General features: G+C 44.4%; 1 protein-coding gene across 9 annotated transcripts; it reads left to right on the forward strand.

Annotated features, from left to right (window-relative positions):
• Positions 1–139: 139 nt before the first annotated feature.
• Positions 140–22409, forward strand: TCAF2 (TRPM8 channel associated factor 2). Of its 9 annotated transcripts, none has more exons than XM_080577623.1 (11): positions 645–872; positions 4537–4913; positions 6160–6203; positions 7627–7748; positions 8596–9229; positions 10981–11951; positions 13902–13996; positions 14927–15140; positions 15915–16154; positions 19025–19362; positions 21179–22409. In XM_080577623.1, exons 5-11 carry the CDS (start codon positions 8613–8615, stop codon positions 21422–21424), a joined length of 2721 nt encoding a protein of 906 aa, XP_080433749.1. In that variant the 5' UTR covers positions 645–872; positions 4537–4913; positions 6160–6203; positions 7627–7748; positions 8596–8612; the 3' UTR covers positions 21425–22409. The 9 variants fall into 9 exon arrangements, with proteins under 9 accessions (XP_080433743.1, XP_080433748.1, XP_080433749.1 ...); XM_080577624.1 differs by having other exon boundaries at positions 4537–4686; XM_080577617.1 differs by lacking the exons at positions 645–872; positions 6160–6203 and adding an exon at positions 140–198.
• Positions 22410–22789: the final 380 nt, after the last annotated feature.

Consider the following 22789-nt stretch of genomic DNA (forward strand, 5'->3'; position numbering starts at 1 on the left):
GGCTCCGCGCTGCGCCGCGGGCTCCAGTCGCCGCGCCTCTCTTCCCTCCTGCCTTCGCCGCAGCGCCGGCCCCGGGTCAGCGGGGAGGAGGAGGAGGAGGAGGAGGAGGAAGGGGAGGGGGAGAGGGAGGGACCGAGAAGTTTCTAGAGGCTGCCGCAGCGCGATCGCCGCGCCGGGGCGCCAGGGGCCGGGGTGAAAGTGCGCGGCGGGCCGGGGGCGGGGAGAGGGGGCGCGGGTCTCGGGGGATGTCGCAGGCAGGGCTCTGTGAGCGATGGGGGACTCCCGGCCCCGTGAGCAGCCGCGTGCCGGCAGGCAGCCCCCTGCCCTCCGCGGCCCGTGGGGACGGGCTGGGGGCGCTTCTGCCGCCAGCCCCCCGCTGGGACGCTGCCGAGCCGAGGGGCGGCACCGCGGCGCGACCCCCGCGGGCTGTACGGCGCCGTGGGCCGGGTCGTGCCGCCTGCGGGGATGTAAAGGCAGGCCGCGGCCTTGTCCAGCGCCTCTGGCAGCAGCAGGGGCTGCGGAAGGCGTGTGCCTCCCCGCCGCACCTTCCCGGCCCTTCCTGAACTTTCCTTCCCCGCACGCCCACGGGCAGCGGGCGAGCAGCACAGCGGCCCCTGCCGGCCCACGGGCGGGGGGACGGCCGTCGTCCCCCAGGTAGATTCAACGTGCAAAATCCACAGATTTCCCCTCAAAAGGCGTGCCTTCCAGCCCCAGGCGGAAACACGTTTTAGTGCAGCTTCAAACCGAGGATTAAGCATGAAGAAGGGTGAGAGAGAAAGGAAGAGTTTCTGGATGCGTCTGGTCTAGAAGGTTCTAGCTGCCGATAGTTCGCAGTTCCCCGTGGATGAATTTGCAGATGAAATCTGCAGCAGGTACAAAGCTGGTTCTGCGCATACCATAAACCAGACCGTGATCTGCTGGGGTGCCCAGAGAAAAGCATCTGAGCTGGTTCTGGTCCAACAGGTCTTAGTGGAGACAGCAAAAACGTGGAGGTGCTTTTTCATCCGTCCTCTGACTAACGTGTCCTCACAGTGCTAAGTGTTTTTGTTGGGCAATGCAGATTCTGTTCTGTACTCGTATTGCTTGAGCTGTATGTTGTAGACTTTATGTTCCAGCTTTTAAAAATTGTGGTGTGTAGAAGTGGTGCCAAATTAACCACAGTTTCCAAACATGCTGGAACCGAGTTTAAGAAAGTGATAAATAGTAAAAAAGGAGGTAGGTCTTTTAGTGGAGATCTTTTGGAGATGTTCTGCACCTCGTATATTTTCAGCAGTTCCCCTCAATTGCAGTGCAGACTCCTCCAGAAGTGATTTAAACCCAGAACATCAGGCTGGCTACATCCCTTAGTAACTTTTCAAAGACTGCTTACATGTTGTCTAAGGGCTTCCATTAAGGAGCAGTACACAAAAGTTGAAAATGAGTTGTCTATTGGGGTGCTTTATGGAAAAGAAGGCAGAGAGAATAGAAAAGAGGCAGGGCGTGTTTTAGGTGATATCAGTGACACTGTTTTCACTAGGTTATGCTAGGGTGGAAGATGGGTCACAAGAGAGACAAAAAGTCTGTGTCTCTTCTTTTAAGCCCTTTAAGACTTTTAAAATATGTTTATAATACCACAGCACTGGAAAGGAACCTCAATGTCATATCAGGCCTGTTTTCAGAAGATAAACAGTAGAGACAATTTTGAAAGTTAAAGAGAGTAACTAAGCAAGGTGAGGAGAGTATGAAAGATTTCAGAACTTGAACGGTAGGTTCAATCAAGTAGGAGAGGTGAAAATGAAATTTTTTGGCACTAGCTTTCAGGCTACTGCTGAAAGGCAAGTAAGAAGAGTACCTAAAATAGCAGAGAATAGCCTGGGCAATAAAATGTCCTAAACCAACTAATTGCAGCGAGACTCTGGAACAGACTTGCAGGAGGTGAAGCCTGGCTAATGCTGGTCTGCAACTTGTTCTGTTTATGAATAGGTTTATGTAAAAACTTGTTATATATAACAAGGTTTGGACATAAAGCCATTAAAAGGTGGGCAGAGAGCAGCACAGCTCAGCTGTAGCTTATACTAAGTTGAAAAATAATATGATTTAAGAGATCAGCTTGTAGTACCTCTGCTTGGTGCATTATAAAATATAATGATGCATAATTAGGAGGAAATGACCAGTTTATATGAATTGTGCTTTGTTGTTGATGTTGCAAGCAGTGGTGTTACTCTTGAAGCCTATGGTAAGGTACAAACGTTCATCAGTCTAACCCTATGCTGCTAATTTGTGTGACACTTCATGTTAGGCCGTTAAGGATGCCAGCCACTGCCTGCCAGCCAAGTTACACCTTATCCATTTGTCATTCTCAGATTCAGTGGGTTATCCTGTTATCCTTGCTTTCCCTTGCTCTTGATAGTATATAGCAAAACAAGTCCTGTGCTGTCCTTTTAGTTTAGCAGAGGGAAAGTTGTTGTTTCTCCTTATCCTTTACCACATCACTGCAGACAGCGGTAGATTGGCATGGTCCACATCCAAAGAGCGTTTGACACAGGTCTCTTTTCTCTTTCTCTTCAAATGAAGAACTGTGGTGTTACACTCATCCCCTGCTTCAAAACCTAGCAGCATTTAAAGGGGAATAATCCGAACAGGCCTAATATAGCAGGCATGCAAATGTGACCCAAACCCTCCACCGCAGGATTGGAAAAGGGCTCAGTATCTGCAATTCTGAGATTTTGTAGCTGTTCTTTTAGTTGTTCACCAACAGATGTCAGCACTTTTCTAAAACTACAGGCCATAGGACTTACTTAAATGAAAGTTCTCATTTTCTAAGTTATTTTCTAGTAAGGTTATGGTTCCTTCTCCTGGGCTTCTGCACATAAATACTTCATATTATTTGGGAATTTCATTTATGTGATACGTGCTGTCCTTTTTGGATCACAGAGATTTTAAAAAAGAGTAAGTAGGACTTTTTTGTATAAACATCTCTGGCATCTGTGTCTTTACTGATCATTGCCCATGAGCCTACTTTCAGTTCTTAGGAATTTAGTCAAATTCAATTTTAATTAAAATTTTAATTACATTTTCAAATGCAAAATTATTTAAAAGCACCCAGGCAGATGTTATATGTATACTTTCATTGTGGTCTTTCCTTATCTTTAAGAAGTAATTGAGATTGCTGTTCAGCTGTGTGTTTAGACACTAAGGATTTCTATTTCTTTGCATTCTGTTAGACATTGAGTAGCCCTAATGCGTGCACGTTAATATCATCAGAAAGGATAGGCAATCCCTGTTGATTTTTTCCGTAGGAAAATACTACCAATAACTAATTACAGGTGGCAATTGCCTGATAGATTCTGCTGCACCTTTACTGAAAATTGTACTGTATTTGTTTTCAACTTGTTTTCTAATAACTCTAACACTATTAAAAAAATAGTAACCTCCTTTAGTAATTGCTTTCTTGGCCTTGTCTTTGTTAACCCGGTTCCGTCAGTCTGTATGGATTACATTTTTTCTCCATATGGCTTTTATCAACAGCCACCTTTGGAAGGTATAAACTATTGGAGGATTTTTGTGATGATGCTCTTGGTGTATTTAGCTTTTATTTGTCATTTTAGAGTTGTTATTAATTTCACAACCTCACCTACTTCTTGTCTGCCTCGGTGTTCCATTGATCTACTAAGCTTTGTTTCTTTGACTTTTTTTTTTATGTAACACTGTGGTGGTTTTACCACAACTGCTCTTTCACAGAGCTGGGGGGGGGGGGGGGGGGGGGGTAGGAACGTGTTGGAGGGAGTCTTGATGCTGTGCCAGCTCTGCTCAGAAATAGACAAAACACTGGTGCGGTATCAGTGCTGTTCTAGCTACAGTTCTTTGCACCTGGATTTATTGCTTTTCCTCACAACCTTTCTTACACATAGGTTGGTCTTTCCATTTTTCCATATTGAAAAAGGTGGAGAAACATGCAGGACATACCTGAGGTGTTCAGTCCTGAGAGTTTTTGTCCCCATCTTCAGATTAACACAAATGTGAGCCCATTCTGAAGTGATCCAGCTTCACAGTTTTGCTCTGAATGTTTTCCATACCCTGTCGGAGACCAAGTTCTTGATCATCTGGCAGGGCAGAGCCTGAGCATGTTACTGTCGTAGCAGCAGCCCAAGCTCTCATTTGTATGCTTAAGCCAGCTGTAGTGCCTACTTATTCTTGCAGGGTAGACACTGGATTTCTTTATAAGAATATCACAGAACTTTTAAGTACACTTGCAGTTGTTACGTACGTTAAATTTGCATTTATGCTACACAGTTCAAAAATAATATGATTTTTTTTTCTTCTGAACTGGCAACACTTTTTTTTTTCCTTGTTAAAAAGAGCATTGTCACACAGCTCAGACAATCTTGTGGAGAAGAAATAAATCTTCATGTGTATTATATGTCATCAGCTTTCCTAAGCATTTCAGATTATGACCTCTAGTTTGTTTGTTTGTTTTTTTTGACTGTGTGACATAAATGTATCTTCCTTCCTGTGTCTTGTTGCCTTTTTTTTTTTTAAGTTATTGTGCCCTTGCAGGTCACTGCTGCCATATGGATGCTGGGACTTGCCATGGTACTGGTCATTCTACAGGGCCTATGAGGACAACATTCTCCAGGTTTCTACAGTCACTCTTCTTTGTTTCTATCCCAGACTAATGAGAATGCATGTTGTAGGCTCTCTGTGGAGGTAAGGACTTCTGATGCAGATAATGTTTGCCTTTTTTGTTTCAATTTGGAATGTAGATGAGCAAGAAATTGAGTCAATAATTTCAAGATTGGCTGGATGAATGTCTGGGAGGAGCTTTGAGGACCTGCTCCACAATGACACAAGAGGATTATGATATTCTCCTGGTATGGGTTCAAAGCTTCTTCTTACAGTCACCTGGCAGAACATGGAATCTCAAAGTTCCAGCTGTGAGTGTTCATCTCGCATGCCAAAGGGCATTGCTCGAGGCATGAAATTTGTGTTCTAAGTTAGCTATTCTGGGACAAAACTCACATAAAGGCATTTCTGGAGCCCAGTGTCATTTCAGGTCTCCATATAGGCCTTGAACCAGTGACACTGGCTTCATCTAGTTGGAAAGGACTACATCAGAGCTAGTCGCCCTGTGCTCCATTTAAAATTAGGAGAGATCCAGTCACTAGATTATATAAGGTGATCCATTTCACCCTAAAGAAAAGTTTTAAAGCAGGGCAGATGGCTTTTTCCATCCAGTTGCATGTTTTTCTCCACTGATAGAAAACAGAGCTCACAGTGACTAGCTCAGTTTTAAACATCTGCATTTTGAAAGGTCACATCTCCCTTCTGCTTTGCAAGTCTCTTAGCTGTCTTCAAAATAGTTTTGTCTGCCTAAGAGATTTTTTTTCCCAGAATCTACTCCAGCTCTGCCCCAGACTGCTAATGGTTTAGTCATTAATGCACCTAGTCTCCTTATTCTGTTTCCCAATTAAGTAGATACTCACAAAATCAAATAAAATAAAAATCCAATGTTGATGATGAACAGACATCATGGATATAAATACTTTTGTCTCTTCAGCAAATGCCAGATGTTGGCATTCATCTCCTTGCTCACTCTGTAGATAAACGTGTTAAAAAGCAAGAGCCCACCAATTCTTTACTACATGCATACCTTGCAGCTTACCTGATGCATAGTTACTTGTGCGGACAGCTGGACTGTAAAGCTGAAAGAGGAAAGACTGGAAACTGCAAGAGTCCCCCCTGATTAGGAACAGCATCCAAATTGCTGAGAATTGTGTCTTTCACTCTCTCACTTAGGCTGCCTGTGTTCTTCACAAGTGATCTACCTCCAGTGACTGTCCTGTGCCTTTTGCCCTCCCCCTCTCAGATACTGCACATTCCCCTACATTTTACCTATGACAGGCTTTGCAGCAACCATTAAGGACTCGCTCCAAAGTGACTGAGCACTTGATGCGAAGTCTGTTCCCATATTCACCCTTAGAACTCCCTCCTAGTCATGTGTCTGCCAGGGATCTTCCTAAATGGACCCAACGGTTTTCCTGCCTCCATACCATGTCCCTTTTGCCTGGGTGTTCTCTGTGCTGACTGTGATGGCTTTTGGACAGAAGATGATGGAATCTTAAGTCTGCATTTAATGAAGCCACCATACCTTTCCGTGTAATTTTTGTTCCTTTTCCACAGGGAGAAGAAAGCCTAGGACTGGTCATCTGACAGGATTTACATATGTATGCTCCAATCCCTACTCTTAATAGTCTCAGCTCTGTAGGGAATGGGAACTGTCTGGAAGTGAGAGGTGGAAGGGGCAGGACAGAGGACAAAGAATTGAGTCTTTAACTCGTTCCAGACATTGCCATGGAAAATTTGCATTTCCGTGTTAACAAGGGAGGCAAATGGTAGTCAAGATCTTCCTCTTCCCTCTGCATGTAGCCAGAGCCAAATTTTATTTCCTCCAAATTGACACGTCAGACACACATCTGTCTTCTACAGGTTCCTCTAATTCTCATTAGAGCTCCATGTTCTCTGTCCCTACTGTACCTTCTACTTTCTCTGTTTAGAAAGAGGGATTTGCCCGTTGTTGTTTGCGCTAGGTCTAATGAGTACAATTCCTTCCTCTTTCCACGGTCAACTGGTTAATACAATGTTAAGGGAGAAATCGTAAATACATAGAAATTGGGAATTCTGTTATGTGGTGTCATTGTGTCCTGTAAACACAGAGTTTATGTTTGCATAACATAAAGACAGCCATATCTTTTTCTGGCTAAGTGCCAGGAAGTACCCATCCTTTTGTCGGATCAGAGCCCAGGATTTTAGCTTTCAAATCTTGTGATAAGAACAAGAGTGGGTGCTAAGAAGTAAGGGCTACTTTATTACTGAATTTACTTCAAACTATAATCCTGGAGGGTAGTCCTCAGATGGAGTACCAGTTACTGAAACTAAATGACTAGTCACCTGATTTTCCTCTCCCTTACGCCATAGTCAGTGTACCAGTATAGTTATATTAGTTTAAAATCCACAGAAGCCATCAGAAAGAGACTATTATTTTCCCAGGCTGTTACTACTTCATTGCATGATTCCTGGCAAACAACCTAAATCACTTTGTATTTGCCTTTAAATGTAGGGTTTATTCAAACCCAGGGAAACAAAGCTGGAATTCAGACTAAGCTAGCAAACAAGCACTAAATTTCTGGGCAATGTTAATCAGCAACTTTCACTCAGAAATCATATATAAAACAGCAGTGAAGTCTTAGGAGAGTTTATGCAAAAAACTCAGAGCTTCTAGGTTTGTCCAGAGGATAGGCAAGGGGAATGAGCAGTCATTCTTGATCAGCTTGCAGTTTTTGAGCACCTTGGGGCTTATGACGAATAAATCTGTGTCAAGGATTCCGCTTCTCCAGAATCTCTCTATTTTCCTGTGTTAGCGTGCCAAGGATTAGGTTTCAGGGTAGCCAAATCTGAAATGTATGTGAAGACCACAGAGGCTCTGGTGTTGGCACAGGACGCTGCCAGGGAAAGGGCGAAGTCTGCCCCAGAAGAACTCCTTCTCTTGCCATAGGCGTTGTGCTCCAGTCAGCCTTGTGAATTCGGAATGACACGAAGTGGGTGGGACTTGGTCAAACTCTCCTCCTCAAACTCTTCCTGTTTGCACAGTCACAGAAGCCTCCGCTCAGCAGGAGACGATTTTGCTGAAGAGGTAGTCCAAGCTTTCAACCTGAGGGAAGCTAAATATAGCACGTGTCACCCAACAGACTTCAAAGGACTTGGCAATAGAGGTCAGTACCATTCTCCTCAATTCATAGATGGGAAAAACAAAGCTACAGAAACGGGAAATTATTTCCTTGATGTCATGTGGCAGTTTAGAACAGAATACTAGGGCACGAAAATCCTGTGCCCAAACCTGCTCTGCTAGGTCCTATGTGGCTTAAACTGTCAGTTATGACAGGGGAGCTGATCGTCTCTATCATTTCTACCAACCCTCTTCCTCTTCACATCACCACCTAATACTCCTTGCTTTCAGTGTCTAAACAGGTAGAAAAAGTACATCTTTGGAAACTCAAGCTGCAGCAGCCGCGTGTATTTCTGTACATACCCAATTGGGAAGAAAACTGTAAACTGCATGTTTGAATTACGCCATGTATTGTGCTGATCAGGTCTTTGTATTTTCTGTCACCTTCCATGTAGGCCACCTCTACCAGGCAAGTTCCTAGTAGACTTCTTGGAGTTTCTGTTATTCTCCCTCTCCAAATCAGTTGTTAATGGGAAAGTATTCATCCTTATTTCCTTGTTCTCCTCCTCGATGCATAGCAGAATTTGTTAAAACAGTCACTTCCTTTTTCTCCATCATCTCAACGTGCTCGTTAATTCTGTTTAAATGGTAAATAACAATGGAAAAAAGTACAGTATTTTTTAATGGTAAAAAGTACAATAACAAAGCCAAGCAAGCAGCTCAGAACATCGCAGTCACCAAAGAAGTTGTGTCTACAAAGCTGCTTCCAATAAATGTTTCCTGTTTGCTTTGGAGTTCCTACTAAACAACAAAAAAATGACACTATTGTGTTGTTATAGCAGTTCTGTATTGCTGAGCCATACTGTAATGAATGTTGCTCTTCTCTCCATCAGATAAGAGTGGCTTGAAGATGAAACCCTCTGCCACCTATGAGCTGTTAGTAGACGGTGTTGGAGAATGGGACTTCACTGGTGGTTTTGTTCCTTGTGAGCTGCTGCTTGTTGGAGAGGATGCCTACCCTGTGCTTCTGAGCGCTGAGAAGCAGGTTCTGATCGCTGTTTCACGGTATGGGAAAGGCAAGATGGTGGTTGTTTCCCACGAGGGAATCATGAAGAGCTCCAAGTTTTCCCAGTTCCTCAGAAATGCCGTGGAGTGGCTCAAGCCTTCCCCTGCAGCCCTGGTTGGGTCCCATCACCGTTTGGATTCCCTCTCCCAGCTGCTCCTCAGGGCTGGCATCAAAGTAGAGGCTGGGGCAGAGCTCAGCACCCACCACGGGGTGTACTGTATGGATGCCTACGACAGCACGCAGGCAAAAGACGTGGTTTGCTTTGTAAAGGAAGGTGGAGGCCTGCTCATTGGAGGCCAGGCTTGGCACTGGGGTAGCCTACATGGGAAGGAGAAGGTGCTGTTTGAATTCCCTGGGAACCAGGTGACCAGTGTGGCTGGTGTGTACTTCACAGGAAATACTGCAGGAAAAGGGATCTTCAAAGTTGCCAAGAAAATTCCAAAGATCCCCTTAACTGTTCCGTGAGTATCTGAATTGTTCTTTCTATTTAAACAAGTTATGCAAATGAGATGTTTACAGAAGATCCTTGAGGTAAGAGATGAAGATGTTGAATGCTGGTTTGTTAATAGCCAGGATGGGATGCAGCTGTTATCCTCAGATTTAAGAGGGAATCTTCTTGCTGTTTGTAATCTGGAAGAATGATGACTTTGCTTCCAGGGGAGTGGGTTAGGACATTCATTCAGGGTCAAGAAATGAGGGCAGCCATATCGTAGAGCTGTCTCCCTGACCAACTGTGTCTGTGAGCACCACACAGCAAGCTGGGGAAAGGAGGAGTAACTCCCCTGCTCCCATCCCATCCATCCCCCCAGGGTGGGTATGTTCAGGCCAAGTTTCCCACAGTTCAAAACCAGACTGGAGATGGAGCACCTGGCCAGCGCTCTGGGCTGGGCTCTGCCTGACAGCTGCTAAACCTGCTTAACCTGTTACATGCAGAAATTTCCTTTTTGCAGGTGAGACCGTTGGACTGACACTGAGCTGAGGAGGCAGGCCTGGCGCCACCTCCCTTCTCCAGGAGACAACGGCTGTGGGCAGGAACCCACTGTGCTTCAAGTTAGTTTGGGATTCTAGCTTGGCCTTTTGGTCTCAGAGCAGCAGGTGTGAAACTCTGAGCTGTTGTGTCTTGTATCGCAGAGCAGACAGCGGTGCCCTGAACATTGCTCTTCTGTCTTCCTCCACCCCCACTTGCCACTGAGAGTGCTGGGCTGTGCCTAGCACCACTTTCTGCTCAGTTAGGGAAAGTGCCATGGGATCTAGGTGGAGCAGGAGCGATGCTACGCTTCCTGTGTCTGGCAGTTTCACCTCACTGCAGTGGAAGTTGCAACGATAGAAATAAAATTCCCTGCAAGTCTTTTCTTTCCTTCACAGTGTCAGTAAAGTAATAATCAGAGGGAGGTGCAGTTTCCTGTCCTATGGGTGTGCACAAGGGCACACCTGTTTCCCGTCCTGTGGGTGTGCACAAGGGCAGCATCTTTTATTGTAACTGAGTTGGCTGCAATGGCCGTGTAACAACAGATTCTTTTCAGGTGTCAAAGAAAAATTTTGTTTGCCCAAATGGAGAAAATGAAGTAACTGCAAGCGATTGAACATGTCTTTCTCCACAGTGTCATACAGAAGCTATAAGGAAATAGCAAAGATAAGAGAGCTTTACATGGTAAAAGCTCCACAAAGATACTGTAGAGGATAACTGGTAGGAATTTTGGGGTCTATCTTTTGTGGTCTATCTATCCTTTCTTCAGTTCTCAACAGAACACGCAGAGAAATCTTTTGGGTTTGTCCAGTTTATGATATTTAGGGTGGAGTAATTCAAGGAAGTTTCTGCTACAGGAGATAAGCTAATTTCCACGTCATTTGCAGGTTAAATTTGCAAAAGACTTGCTTTAAAAATCTGAAAGGTCCTCTGACTTTTGAGATCCTGCATTTGGATTTTCAAGCTGCTCTTCAAAGTAACAGGCCTGGAAACTTCCTTTTGACCTTTTCTTTCTCTCCTTTTGTAAATGAGTGCTGAGATTCTTACAGATTTGGTTGACTGCAAAAACTGAAACTTTAAAAGGAAAAAAAAAAAAGATTGATGGATTTTATTTTATTTTTAAAATGAAAGAAGTGGCAACATGATGTGCTAGGGTGAGAGAGGAAGAAGAGGCAGGGACGGTCAAGCTGTTTAAGCAGAGGATTCTGGAATGGGGGCTAACTTGAACCTCTCTTGGTTTTGCAGACACCAGGCCAATCTTGGCCTTGATGCTGCTTTTCTCCTGCATGGTTTGTCGGAGCTGGATATGGTGACGGGGGGCATACCCTCCATCTTGCTGGTGCATGGTGTACTCGCCTTCCCGCTCTGCCTGGACAGCTCGCACCGCTGCCTCTTAGCTGCAGCACGCTATGGCCGAGGCCGCGTTGTGGTGGCAACCCATGAGAGTCAGCTCTTCTCCCCAAAGATGGCCAAATTCCTGCTCAATGCTGTCCACTGGCTAGATGCTGGTAGAAAGGGGCTGGTGGGTGTGGATGCCAGCCTGAAGAAACTGTGTGGCCTCTTCCATGAGGAAGAGGTGAAGTTACAGGTATCAGAGCTGACAGGCAACATGAGTGTATACTGCTGTCCTTCTTACAGTGACAAACAGGTGGAGATGATTCGTGCTTTTGTGGCAGAAGGGGGTGGCCTACTGATTGGAGGCCAAGCCTGGTATTGGGCTTCCCAGAACCGCAGCAAAGCTGCAGTGGCAGAATACCCTGGCAACAAAATCCTCAGCCGCTTTGGGCTGAGCATCCTGGGGCAGAGTGTCCAGGCAGCGAAGCTCCCAGCTGCAGCGTTTGGGGAACACTACCACTTCCGCAAGGCACTCGCTCTTTTCAAGAGCCATATAGACAAGGTTGAGGATCTCAAAGCTCCCTTGAAAGACTGGCTGCCAAGGCTGACACAAGACTGCGCTGCCTTTCTGCGCATCCCTGCCCAGGACTGCCCCGCATATGCCTCGCTGCACCGCATCCTGGCCAAAGTGCTTCACCGAAGTGGGATCCCGCACGTCAGCAGGCGCAACCCTGTCAAGAGCAACTCCAAAGAGGCAGCCCTGCTCTGCATGGCAACTGAGCTGTCATACACCATGACAGACTGTGCGGCCCTAGTGCAGAAATCTGCCACTGGGGTCTGTGCCCTTCCTGTTACCGTGGAAATCGATGGCACTAATCCAGGTGAGTACCGTATCTCCCTTCCTCTTGAGGCATGCTGGCGCTGGGATCAGCAAGGCACTTGTCCTCTGTGTGTATGTTTGAACATGAGGACAGATGTCCAGTTTCACTGTGGGCTTGTGGGGATGCTGGCCTCTGTGTAGTGGCAGGCAGGCTCCTTTTATGGCTGGCAGTGATTTTAGTGCCCTGAAACAGGCCGTGGAAGTGTTGCATCCTCACTGTTGGTACACAGGCACTTGGAGGAGAAGAGCCAACTAACAGAAGCTCCTGAGGGTACTTGCACAGTGCAATGGCTTCCTCAAGAAAGCTTTAAGTTCTGCAGGAACTCCAGGCTCTGCTCTACAGTTTGTTGTCCCACTAGTGTTCTGATACAGCCATCTTTGAGACCATCCTGTGAAAAGGTAGAAGGAGTTAGGAACAAAGTTTTATTTTTTTATCTAGGTAATTTCAGTCTGAGTAGTAGCAGTCTCACAACTTGTATCAGCAGAGCAGCTGAAGTGAAGTGGTGGTTTTGGGGTGAAAACAAGAGACTGTGAGCAGGATGGGAACGTCATGGGCTGAAACCATCACTGAAGCTATGGTAGTTGGTAATTACACCCTGAATCATTTGTCTAAGGTTAAGCTTTGTAGATATATAATTTTGAGATTCCTGATACTGATACGTTTAAACTTTAAGTAATTTCACTAGTAAGGTATTTCTCCCTGGACAGATGGATCTTGAATTCGAATATGATTGAGAGTTGTTGTTTGCAAACTATTCTAATGAGATAAGGGAGACAGTTCTGGAGTGGCAATGTCTTTAGTGCAGAGGATATTTACAGACAAGAGCTGTGGCATAATTGCTCACTGGTTGTAACACTAACGAGTCAGGGCAAAAGGGAAAAATTGTTAGAGTTGGTTGGACTGAATGCATTGAATTGAGTAGTGTTCTTTTTGACTGGGACTGTTCAGAATTTCTGTAATTTCACATAAAAAAAAGAAAAGTGCTGGCAACCCATGATTTGAGATTAAACAATTTCAAAAATGCCAGTGGTGTAAGTTCAGCAAAATTGAGATGAATTGGTGAAAAGTTATGATATGTTATGATGTCTATTTTACATTTTTCCGTGGATTAGGTTTTGTCTGACAAAATTTCGTGGAGGACAAGGAAGGTTGTAAATGAGGAGCTTTAGGATGGTCCAGCTCTTCTGAGGATTTTTGCTGTTTGTGCTGAAATATGCTTGAGTAAACTTTATGTTAGAACCAATGAGTGGATTTTGCCTGACCGGTACAACAGAGATGGATCAGTTTTGCAGTGTGTATCAGAAGTGTCTACTGAAATCTCCTAGGTAGAGGAGGCTTTAATTTCCATGGGAAGACTGTCTAGAGGCTTGCTGAATTTTAGTGGTATGGTAGGGTGCCCATCTTATGCCTTGACTAGGACAGTCCTCTAGGCTTTCTCATAACTTCAGTCAGCTTAGAAACAGGAATTTGTGTGGGCCACAGCTTGTGCTGACTAGTCAGTTGGGAAAAATATGATGTCACTGTCAGTCTGTTATTTAGATGTTTGATGACCATTACAACTTCAGCTATGTCTAATACCACCACAGTATGCACCTCTGATGAGAGTAAGAGGATCTGAGTGGAGGAGGAGTTGTTTCTTTTTTAATTATTATTTTTTGTTTATTTTTTTACAAGTATTAATAAGTACATTTAAGTTTGTCATTCTTGGAATTTTAAGTTTGGGTGGGCTTGCTTTCTAATTGTGTGACGATCTTGTTCATGCCAATACCCTTTTGCTTTAAAGCAGTGTTTCCGACAGATTGGATAGAATATGAGACAATCGTGTGTGTGTAGAGACAAGGGGAAAGAAAGGGCGGAAGATTCTTTTATTGCAGCTTGAAATCTCCAGAATCCATAATGTGAGGCTGAAGAGTTTCTGACTGTTCAGATCTGTGTTCTCTCACATTTTAGGTAAGACAGCCTGGAGGAGTACAGGACTCTATCTCCCTGAGGGTCACACAGCCGTTATAACATTCCTTTGTCGGCTGGTCGGTGCTGGTCTGCAGGTGAGCCCTTAGTAGTTTGGCTACTGTTTACACGATGTCAGTTGGGCACTCGAATATGGTTCTTAGGCCTTGTCAGTCCTTTCCTTCTGCTGCCACCCCGTGGCACTTTCAATGCATTGTCATAATTTTTCACCTTGTTTCCACTCCTTGCCGTTGCATTCCTCTTCTGTGTGCTGGCAGGATAATTGATTGTGCCTGCTGCCTGAAGACTGCTTGCTGTAACTGTTTTGTTGCCATGCAAAGAGAACTGATCAAGGTGATTCTAGGCCCAAATAAGTACTTGGGTGGGCCCTTCTAATCACGAAACTTAGTTCTGTCTCTTTCCAGAACTCTCCTAATGTACTTCCACAATGCTGCCACTGTTGCTCTCATAGATGTATCCAGATCAGATATAAACCAGTTAACTGGAATCCTGTTCTCATCAAAGAACAAAGCAGACAAAAGCTCACCTGCTTGGGTATGTTTTGCAGTAAGCTTCCTGCAGCTGAAACACAAGATTAACTCAGGTATTTTTGTATAATCTTGCAGCCACTTTCTGCCTGTTTTACTGTATCAGGGCCAAGGAAGAGGCATGATAAAACAACCCAGAAGTGATCACACCTCCACTTCTTATGTTATAGGATGTGACTTTGATGCTGGTGCAGGGTGAAGAAAAAATAAATACAAGTACAGTACAGTGAAAAAAGTCACTGCAATTCTATGAACTGCCAATGAAGGATATAGCTGACCCCGGTAAAAATAGGAGCAGAGCTGTGAGACCACAGGCTGAACACTTGAGCTATGCCGGAGTTAGAAAGCTGTTTCTGCACATATGCCCTGCAGGAACAGCGCTGCAGCTGAGGGCTCAGGGTGCTATATAGTTGGTTGGCAAGTTGTGCTTGAAGCATTTTGCTCAGCTGCTCACAAATCACCTACCATTCTGTTTGCCAGGTGCAGGTTGGGTGTCATGCGGATGACCTCTCTAATGCCAAAGAGCTGAAACGAGCCCCAGTGGTAATACGCACCTGTGATATTACCTGCCAGAAACAGTCAGTTTCCTGCCTCTGGGGTGGCCTCATTTACATCATAGTACCGGAAAGGAGCGTCCTGGGGAAAGTGCCCATCTCTGTAGAAGGGGCAGTCAGAGCTCCTTTCTTCAAGCTTGGTAGGTTTATTTACCTTGGTGCCTTTCTTAGCACTGCTCACGATGCTGCTCTCCCTGTGACTGAAATGAAAGATGGTGCCATGCTTAGGAGCACCTGACTGGGTTTAGTAATGCCTAGACTCAGTTTCCTTGGTTTGTCTTACTCTGGGATTCTAGGTAATTCAAATATTCACTCTGTGCCTGCTGTTACATGAGGTAGGTGAGGGAGCTGTCGCGAAAAGGGTAGGGTTTATCTAACCCAACATTTCTTAGTGGTTGAAATAGTCATTTCTGATGAAAACAGTGTGTTGGTGGGAGTGTTCTGTCACAACGAAGCTTACCTTGCACTCTGTGTTTTAGTGTGGTAAATCTCTGTGGTGAATTTTCTGTGTTTTCTGTCAATTTCTCTTTCCTTGTTGTATGCAATATCTTGTTTCTCTATCAAACTAAACAGAAATCAGTGTTGTTAGATGAAAAAAACCTCCGTTGGAGAAGAGGAAGCAATATCATCAGGTGAGACTAGAGAAGCCTGCTTCTTGTTCTCAGAAGGAAAACAGAGATTTGTTCTTGCCATGCTAACTACTCTGGTATATGCCAGTTTTCTCCCATCCATAAGAGCCTGAGGCTTCCCAAGTACAGGGTGAGGATTAACTAAACAGCCACCTGCAGTCACACAACTACCACGTACTGTTTTCCAAGAGAATTTCTCAACTGTGATCTGTTTCTCCAGCTTGACTTCTGGGAGTGTGCTCAAAAGTTAGAGCTGTAGTTAACTGATTTTCTGTGTTGACATAGGGGAGACCTGTGAAAACCAGTGGAAAGCCTGTATCCGGCACTACCCTGCTCCCTGGGCAGAACTGGCAGCTGAGAATCTCATCCTGACGGTACCAGCTGACAGCATCCGCCACTTGGAGAACCCAAAGCCACTGCTGACCCTGTGGGAGGAGATCATGGCGGCAATAAGCAAATTGGCAGCCATACCAACAAAGTTCCCAAGGCCAGAGAGGATTGTAACAGATGTCCAGATCTCATGTGGTAGGTGCATTGATAAATGGCATTTCTCAAGGGGCTACGAGGCAAGTGGCTTCTAGTAGCAAGATCTGTTCCTGCAAAGTTACTTCAGTAAAGCCAGACTGGAAACATATATAAAGGGTCAAATGATCGTGATCCTTGCATAATTGTGATCTACTCAAACAGTATGGAAATATGGTAAGACAGGACTTAAAAAAATATATTGACCCTTTTGGATGCCTTTCTATCTAAACTGGCATTGTCTCACTCAGCCGTCCTGCTGCCTGGATGTGATAAGAGGCAGAGCTGGTGACTCCAGGGGCTTTTTTCTCCTTCCTGAATGTACTGTTGAATCAGTACAGCTGGGAGATAGTGATCTAATTTCTGCTTTTTTTTCTGCCTCAGCCATAGGACTGTTTGCTTACATTCAGTGATAATTGTTATACTTGTGTGTACCTACCTGCTGGAGACAGGCAGTGCAAAGGTTATTGTGGGCAAACCGTAGTTGGAAAAGATGTGCCTGAGGTGATGGCAGTGGAGAAGCAGAAACACTACTGTTAAAGCCCAGGAGTTTGTAGTTTTGCAGCTGATACTCCATGACCCCAGCTTTTCAAGTTGTGTACTGAGTGTATTTAAATGAGTCAAGCTAGATGGTAAATTTGGAACCTTGTTATACTATTTTTTCAATTGGTTTTCAAATCAGGTTGGTGAAATTCATCATCCCACAGTGAGGCAAAGTCTTGGCACAAACCCTGATGTCCTAATCCTTTGCTAAGTCACATGGAAATAATTTGTTGCACATTTTGGGAGTGTTAAATTCAGTTATGCTAAGCAAATGCCATTTAAAAAGACCATTGGCTGCAAACACAAAATTCCCTCCTGTTTTGGGTGGAGTAAATGGTTTCACTCATATTTCTGGACCTGAACTTTTTGTATGCCTATTGGTTTTAAGTACATGCATCCCTCTTATTAGAAACGGGGGAGCTCAAGATCTTAAATAGTTTCTGCGGGAAGGGGGTTGAGATTCATGTCCTCTCACTTGAGTACTATACAGGCTTATTGTTCAGTCTAATCCAGCCGTGTAGGCTCCCAGCGTAGTGAGTATAAGGGCTGTTTATCTACTTCTACAATAGGTGTTTGAGTTTGGGGAGATGATTCTTTTATGAAGCTTTGGGAATCTTCAGGAATAAGGACAAGTCAAGGTTGAAAACACCAAGAAGACTTGGGAAAAATCCCTTGCAGTACAAAATTCTTGCCTTGCATGACAGTGGGAAATTATTTATAGAACAGCTATTCTGTGAGGTTAAGAGCTGACTTCAGCATGACAAGTTTTGCAGCCCTCAAGCATGGCAAGCTGTGACGTCCATGTATTTTGTCTACACTGCTGACTTCTGGAGTGCAGACATGCAGGACCCACATTCTACATAGGAGGAGTCAAACTCTACCAGGGTGCTGAATCACATTATTGCACGTTTGGGTTGGTGTCAACTGTGCTTAGTTTGTGAGCGTTCAGGGGTGTTCTGGGCAAGGCTCAGGAAAGAAAGTCTGCCCCAAACCTGAACCTTCCTTCAACCTAAAATCTCAACCTCAGCCCAACTGTGAGTGTACACTTACATGTAAAAAGGGAAAGTAGGTGAAACTGTACTTAAGTAATAGTACTATTTTTATCTCTTCTTCGATACAGTGAAGCTTATAGTATTTCCTTATCTCACGAAAGGGGAAAAAAAAGTCACTTGTGGTAATCTTAGAATGATAGAATGTCTTGGGTTGGAAGTGACCTCAAAGATTATCTAGTTCCAACCCCCCTGCAATAGGCAAGGATGCCACCCACTAGATCAGGTTGCTCAGGGCCTCATCTAATCTGGTCTTGAGCACCTCCAGGGATAGGGCATCCACAACCTCTCCGGGCAACCTGTTCCAGTGCCTCACCACCCTCTGAGTGAAGAATTTCTTCCTAACCTCTAATCTAATCTCCCTTCTTTTAGTTTAAAATCATTCCCCCTCATCTTGTCAATATCTGATTGAGCAAAAAGTTGCTCTCCATCTTTTTTTATAAGTGCTCTTCAAGTACTGAAAGGTTACAGTGAGGTAACCTCATCCCGGCGCCTTCTCGTCTCCAGGCAGATCAGCCCCAGCTCTCTCAGCCTTTCTTCACAAGAGAGGTGCTCCAGCCCTCTGATCATCTTTGTGGCCCTCCTCTGGAGCTTTTCTAACAGATCCACATCCTTCTTGTGCTGGGGGCCCCTCACCTGGATGCAGCACTCCAGGTAGGGCCTCAAAGGGGCAGAGCAGAGGGGGACAATCCCCTCCCTCGACCTGCTGACCACTCCTCTGTTGATGCAGCCCAGGATGCAGTTGGTCTTCTGGGCTGCAAGCACGCACTGCCGGTTCATGTCAAGCTTTCCATCCACCAGAACCCCCAAGTCCTTCTCTGCAGGGCTGCTCTGAGTTCTTCTCCCAGTCTGTGCTCATGTCTGGGATTGCTCTGACTGAGGTGCAGCACCTTGCACTTGGACTTGCTGAACCTCATTAGGTTCATGTGAGCCCACTTCTCAAGCTTGTCCAGGTCCCTTTGGATGGCATCCCTTCCTTCTCTTGTATCAACCGTAGCACTCAGCTTGGTGTCTTCTGTAAATTTGCTGAGGGTGCACTCGATCCTACTGTCTGTGTCATTGATAAAGATATTGAACAGTACCGGTCCCAGGACAGACCCCTGAGGTACACCACTCGTCACCGGCCTCCACTTGGACATAGAGCCATTGAATACAGCTTGTAATGTAATTGTAATACAGCATGGTTTGTGAGACGGAGGAAAGGTACTGGAGAAATGAAAAAGAAATGCAGTTATTTATGTTTAAGAGGCGCTGGGGTAAGTACTTATGTTTTTCTTGCAGGCTGGATGCATTCTGGCTACCCCATCATGGGCCACATCGATTCAGTGAAGGAGATGTTAGATGTGAAGCACATGAAAACTGCTGGTCTTTGGGGTCCTGTCCATGAGCTGGGACACAATCAACAACAGCAAGCATGGGAGTTTCAACCTCATACCACAGAGGCCACCTGCAATCTCTGGTCTGTCTATGTGCATGAGAAGGTGCTGGGGATCCCCAGGCATCAGGCACATGGGGCACTTAGGTCACAGTGCCGGGAGGAAAGGATAAGAGAGTATCTGAAGAAAGGTGCTCAGCTAAAGGACTGGAATGTATGGACTGCTCTGGAGACATACCTGCAGGTAACTGGGAAAAGCGAGTGCATTCTGTAGTTAGTGAACTCTGTGTCAGAAGGATGTCTTCAGCCTGGTGACTCCAGGCGTCATGCCAGTGTTTGCTTACAATCCGGATTCATCATAGGTCCAGAAAGCACCTGAGAGATGCACACGTAGATTGTGTAGTGCTAGCATCTCCTGTTGCCCTTCCTTTGAAAGACTGGGGCTTAACTGCTCAGTAGCAGAACTTCGTACAATATATTAATCTCTCTCCCTAGGAGAGAAACAGGAACTGCTTGTTATATATAACAATATATATGATATATGTTATATATGTATAATTATATAGATAGCATATATTTATGTTTGATTATATGGTGTGGGAAGAGGATGATCAAGCTTGGATACAGTCCTTTAATCTGCTGCAGATTTCCTGTGGGACATTGAGTTAGCTGGCAAAAAAAAAAAATCCTTTGGCGTTGTAAAGCATGTAGAAGAGCCCAGATTCTAGTAGTATCCTGGTGAGTTACATGTCTAGGTTCCCCTATACAAAACATAGGAGAGAGCAAGAAATTTCTATCAGCTGATGCACTGAGTGGAACGAGTATAGTGCATCAGGTGGCAAGGGGATGGATTCAATTTATCCTGCAGAACACAAAGCAGAATGCTTCACTGTGGTTGAGACTCTGTCATGAACTTTGGCCTAGATTAAAATGTGTTCTCATGGGAAGCATGCAAAAGAGATCTTTCCCTTCCTCGCTTTCCTGTAGTCCTTGTAGTAGCTAGCAGTCTAATTGAGAGAGCACTCAACCTGATCTGAACTCTGGACTTTAAGGTGAATGTCCATTGTGATGACTTAAGCTACTGACTGTTTTGAGGTGAATGTCCCTCAGCCCCCTTGTCTGGGAGCTCTCACATCTTCTATGAATAACAAAATATTTATTGAAGGAGTAGTGATCCTGATTTTTCCACATTCCAGAGTGGAAAATCAGTGAGCCTGAATCATCAAGCTAAAGATATTGCCTAGTCCATAGCTAGTCTCAGCACCAGGGGTTTCCGTGGTAATAGGGGATTATGAGAGGTAGATAACCTGTCTGTCTGTACTTCCTAATGTAGAAATGCTGTCTGCTCCTGCTTAGCTGTTCCAGCATGATGGTGGATTTGTAGAATACGTTTTAGTGTCAAACAACTTAGTATCAGGAAGTGAGATGCAGGTCATGGCTTGGTAAGGAACTAAAGATGTTCAGTAGATATTCTGCATCCTGTCATGCTGTTGTTTCAAGTCAGCTCTTCATATTAACCTCATCTTGAGCAACAACATAGGTTTCCTCTCCCTCTTTACTTTAGATTTTTTGCTCATACAAGACTAATTTATTTTTTTTTTAATCTGAAACTCCTGTGTTCTTATTCCTAGCCAAAACTCATGCTCAGCTCACAATCTCTTCTTCCTGTTTTCTGATCACTCCTTGTTCTCCTGTGTTCCTTCTGTCCAGGTTATCTGTCAGCGTCCTCTTTGATACTTCTTCTGCTGCACAAGAATATTTCTTCTGCACAAATCAGCAACTTGTATAGTTGATCACTGACATTTCTAGCTCCTCCCAATGCATCTTTCATCTCTGTGCTTGCAAGCCAGTGTAATGGGAAGGTGTATTTTTCTGTACTCTAATACTGTAAGTTGTGCTCTGAAGCCTGAAAGCTGGATGCCTTCTTCTAACTTTACATTAATTCCAAAAGACACTAGAGAAACTAGGGGATGGGAGGGTCGCTCTACTGCTTGTAACACAGGAATAACGTCAATGAAATGAGAAGTTCATTGTTTTTACGCTGTGTTCTTCTCCCGCAGCTGCAGGAAGGGTTTGGCTGGGATCCCTTCACTCACCTCTTCTCTGACTACCAGAAAATGTCCACCATCCCAAAAGACAACCCTTCTAAGATGAATTTGTGGGCGCAGAAGTTTTCTCAGCAGGTGAATAGAAATTTGGGTCCATTTTTTACAGCCTGGGGATGGCCTATCAAGAAAGAGCTGTCTGAGGAACTCTCCTCATTACCCATCTGGGAACAGGACCCAATGAAGTCCTATAGATCATGAAAGAAAAACATCTGAACTTTGATTCTCAGATAAGGTACAGCCTATGTTTTAGGCCTTGTGTACTGCATGATTGCTCATTGGGCACTTAATGTTACATTAAATTCTTTAGCTTGCTGGCTCAGAATGGAGGTTAACCCCCAACAGAAGTTCAGCAGAAACTTGTGTGCTGCTCACCACCCATCTAAGCCACCTTCTGAAGGCTTGAATAATAAATAGGCTTTGTTCTGGGTTCTTCACCTCAAAAGGAATGTAATTCTGAGTAGATATAGTTCCTGCAGAACCTTTATGTGATGAAATGGAAGTTTTCAGGATGGAGCAATCACTGGAGTGGTCTCAAGTACAATACCGATAGAATATGGATCTCTAAAGCAAATAGTATCCTCCACAATGTTGTATTCTTCAGCTGTAATCTCAGTAACATGAGATGTTCACTATGGACATGATTACCTATAAAATTCTTCATCTTTAATCTCTCTAACTATGTAGAAGGTCCACACCTACTATCATGAAGTTGACCTTATAATGCTTATATACAGCTTATATAACAGCTGATACTAAAGCGTTGTAATTTCTTCCTGCTTTATATTGTGTGACCCAATGTCCAGCTTTGTGTGAATAAGTCAGTGCTGAGTGGTAGCCATCACTCTTACTGTAGTCTGTGGGCAAGATACAAGCCATGAAATATGTCAGCGTAGAAACAAAGAAGAGGTGACTTGCTTATAGTTAATAGTGATCCAACTCCTGGACTCATCAGAGATTGAAAACTAGGCAATGACATGACAGCATGAAGGAGCAGCACAGCCAGCATTTTCGGAGGACCAACAGACATTAATGTTTCCCTCACCTCATTCATGATTGCTTGACTAGCACAGCACAGTGGTGACTACACACTGCTGACAAGTGTTTTAATGCTTCATCTGGTAGCATACTAGTCTGGACACACTTCTTATGTATCAGCAATAAATAAGACAATTCTGGACTTGCAGGTTGTGTGTGGTCCTACTTTCAAGTCTCTATATCCAGTTAAAAAAAAAGCCTAATTAGAAGTGATCCAAAAATTTCTTACAGCAGTTTTTCGTTTTTGTTCTGTCTCAGATGTAGTTCTGACTTTTCTGTGATTCATTGGCCTAATATTTACTTTGTCTTTTGAACTTTCTTTCCGTTCTTATTCACTATCATTGTAAGTTGTTCTTCCAATAACATATATGCAGAGGCTAATGATAGTGGTTAGATAGACAGTGGTTCAGTACTAGTTTAGTATTGAACTAGATAGAGTACTAGAGTGCTTTAGACTACAAGGAAAACTTTCATGGTGTAAAGGTTTAGATTTGACCCGACCTATGGAAGCAGATTTCACCCCTAATG

This window comes from Anser brachyrhynchus (genome assembly GCF_964034855.1).
Source record: "Anser brachyrhynchus genome assembly, chromosome: 1".
NCBI lineage: Eukaryota > Metazoa > Chordata > Aves > Anseriformes > Anatidae > Anser > Anser brachyrhynchus.

Excerpts from the sequence above, each read along its gene's own strand:
- TCAF2 (XM_080577617.1), top strand. The coding sequence starts at position 4,837 with ATGATATTCTCCTGGTATGGGTTCAAAGCTTCTTCTTACAGTCACCTG. Across the intron at positions 9,230-10,980 it reads AAGATCCCCTTAACTGTTCC|ACACCAGGCCAATCTTGGCC; the intron begins GTGAGTATCTGA and ends TTGGTTTTGCAG. Across the intron at positions 13,997-14,926 it reads TGGTCGGTGCTGGTCTGCAG|GTGCAGGTTGGGTGTCATGC; the intron begins GTGAGCCCTTAG and ends TCTGTTTGCCAG.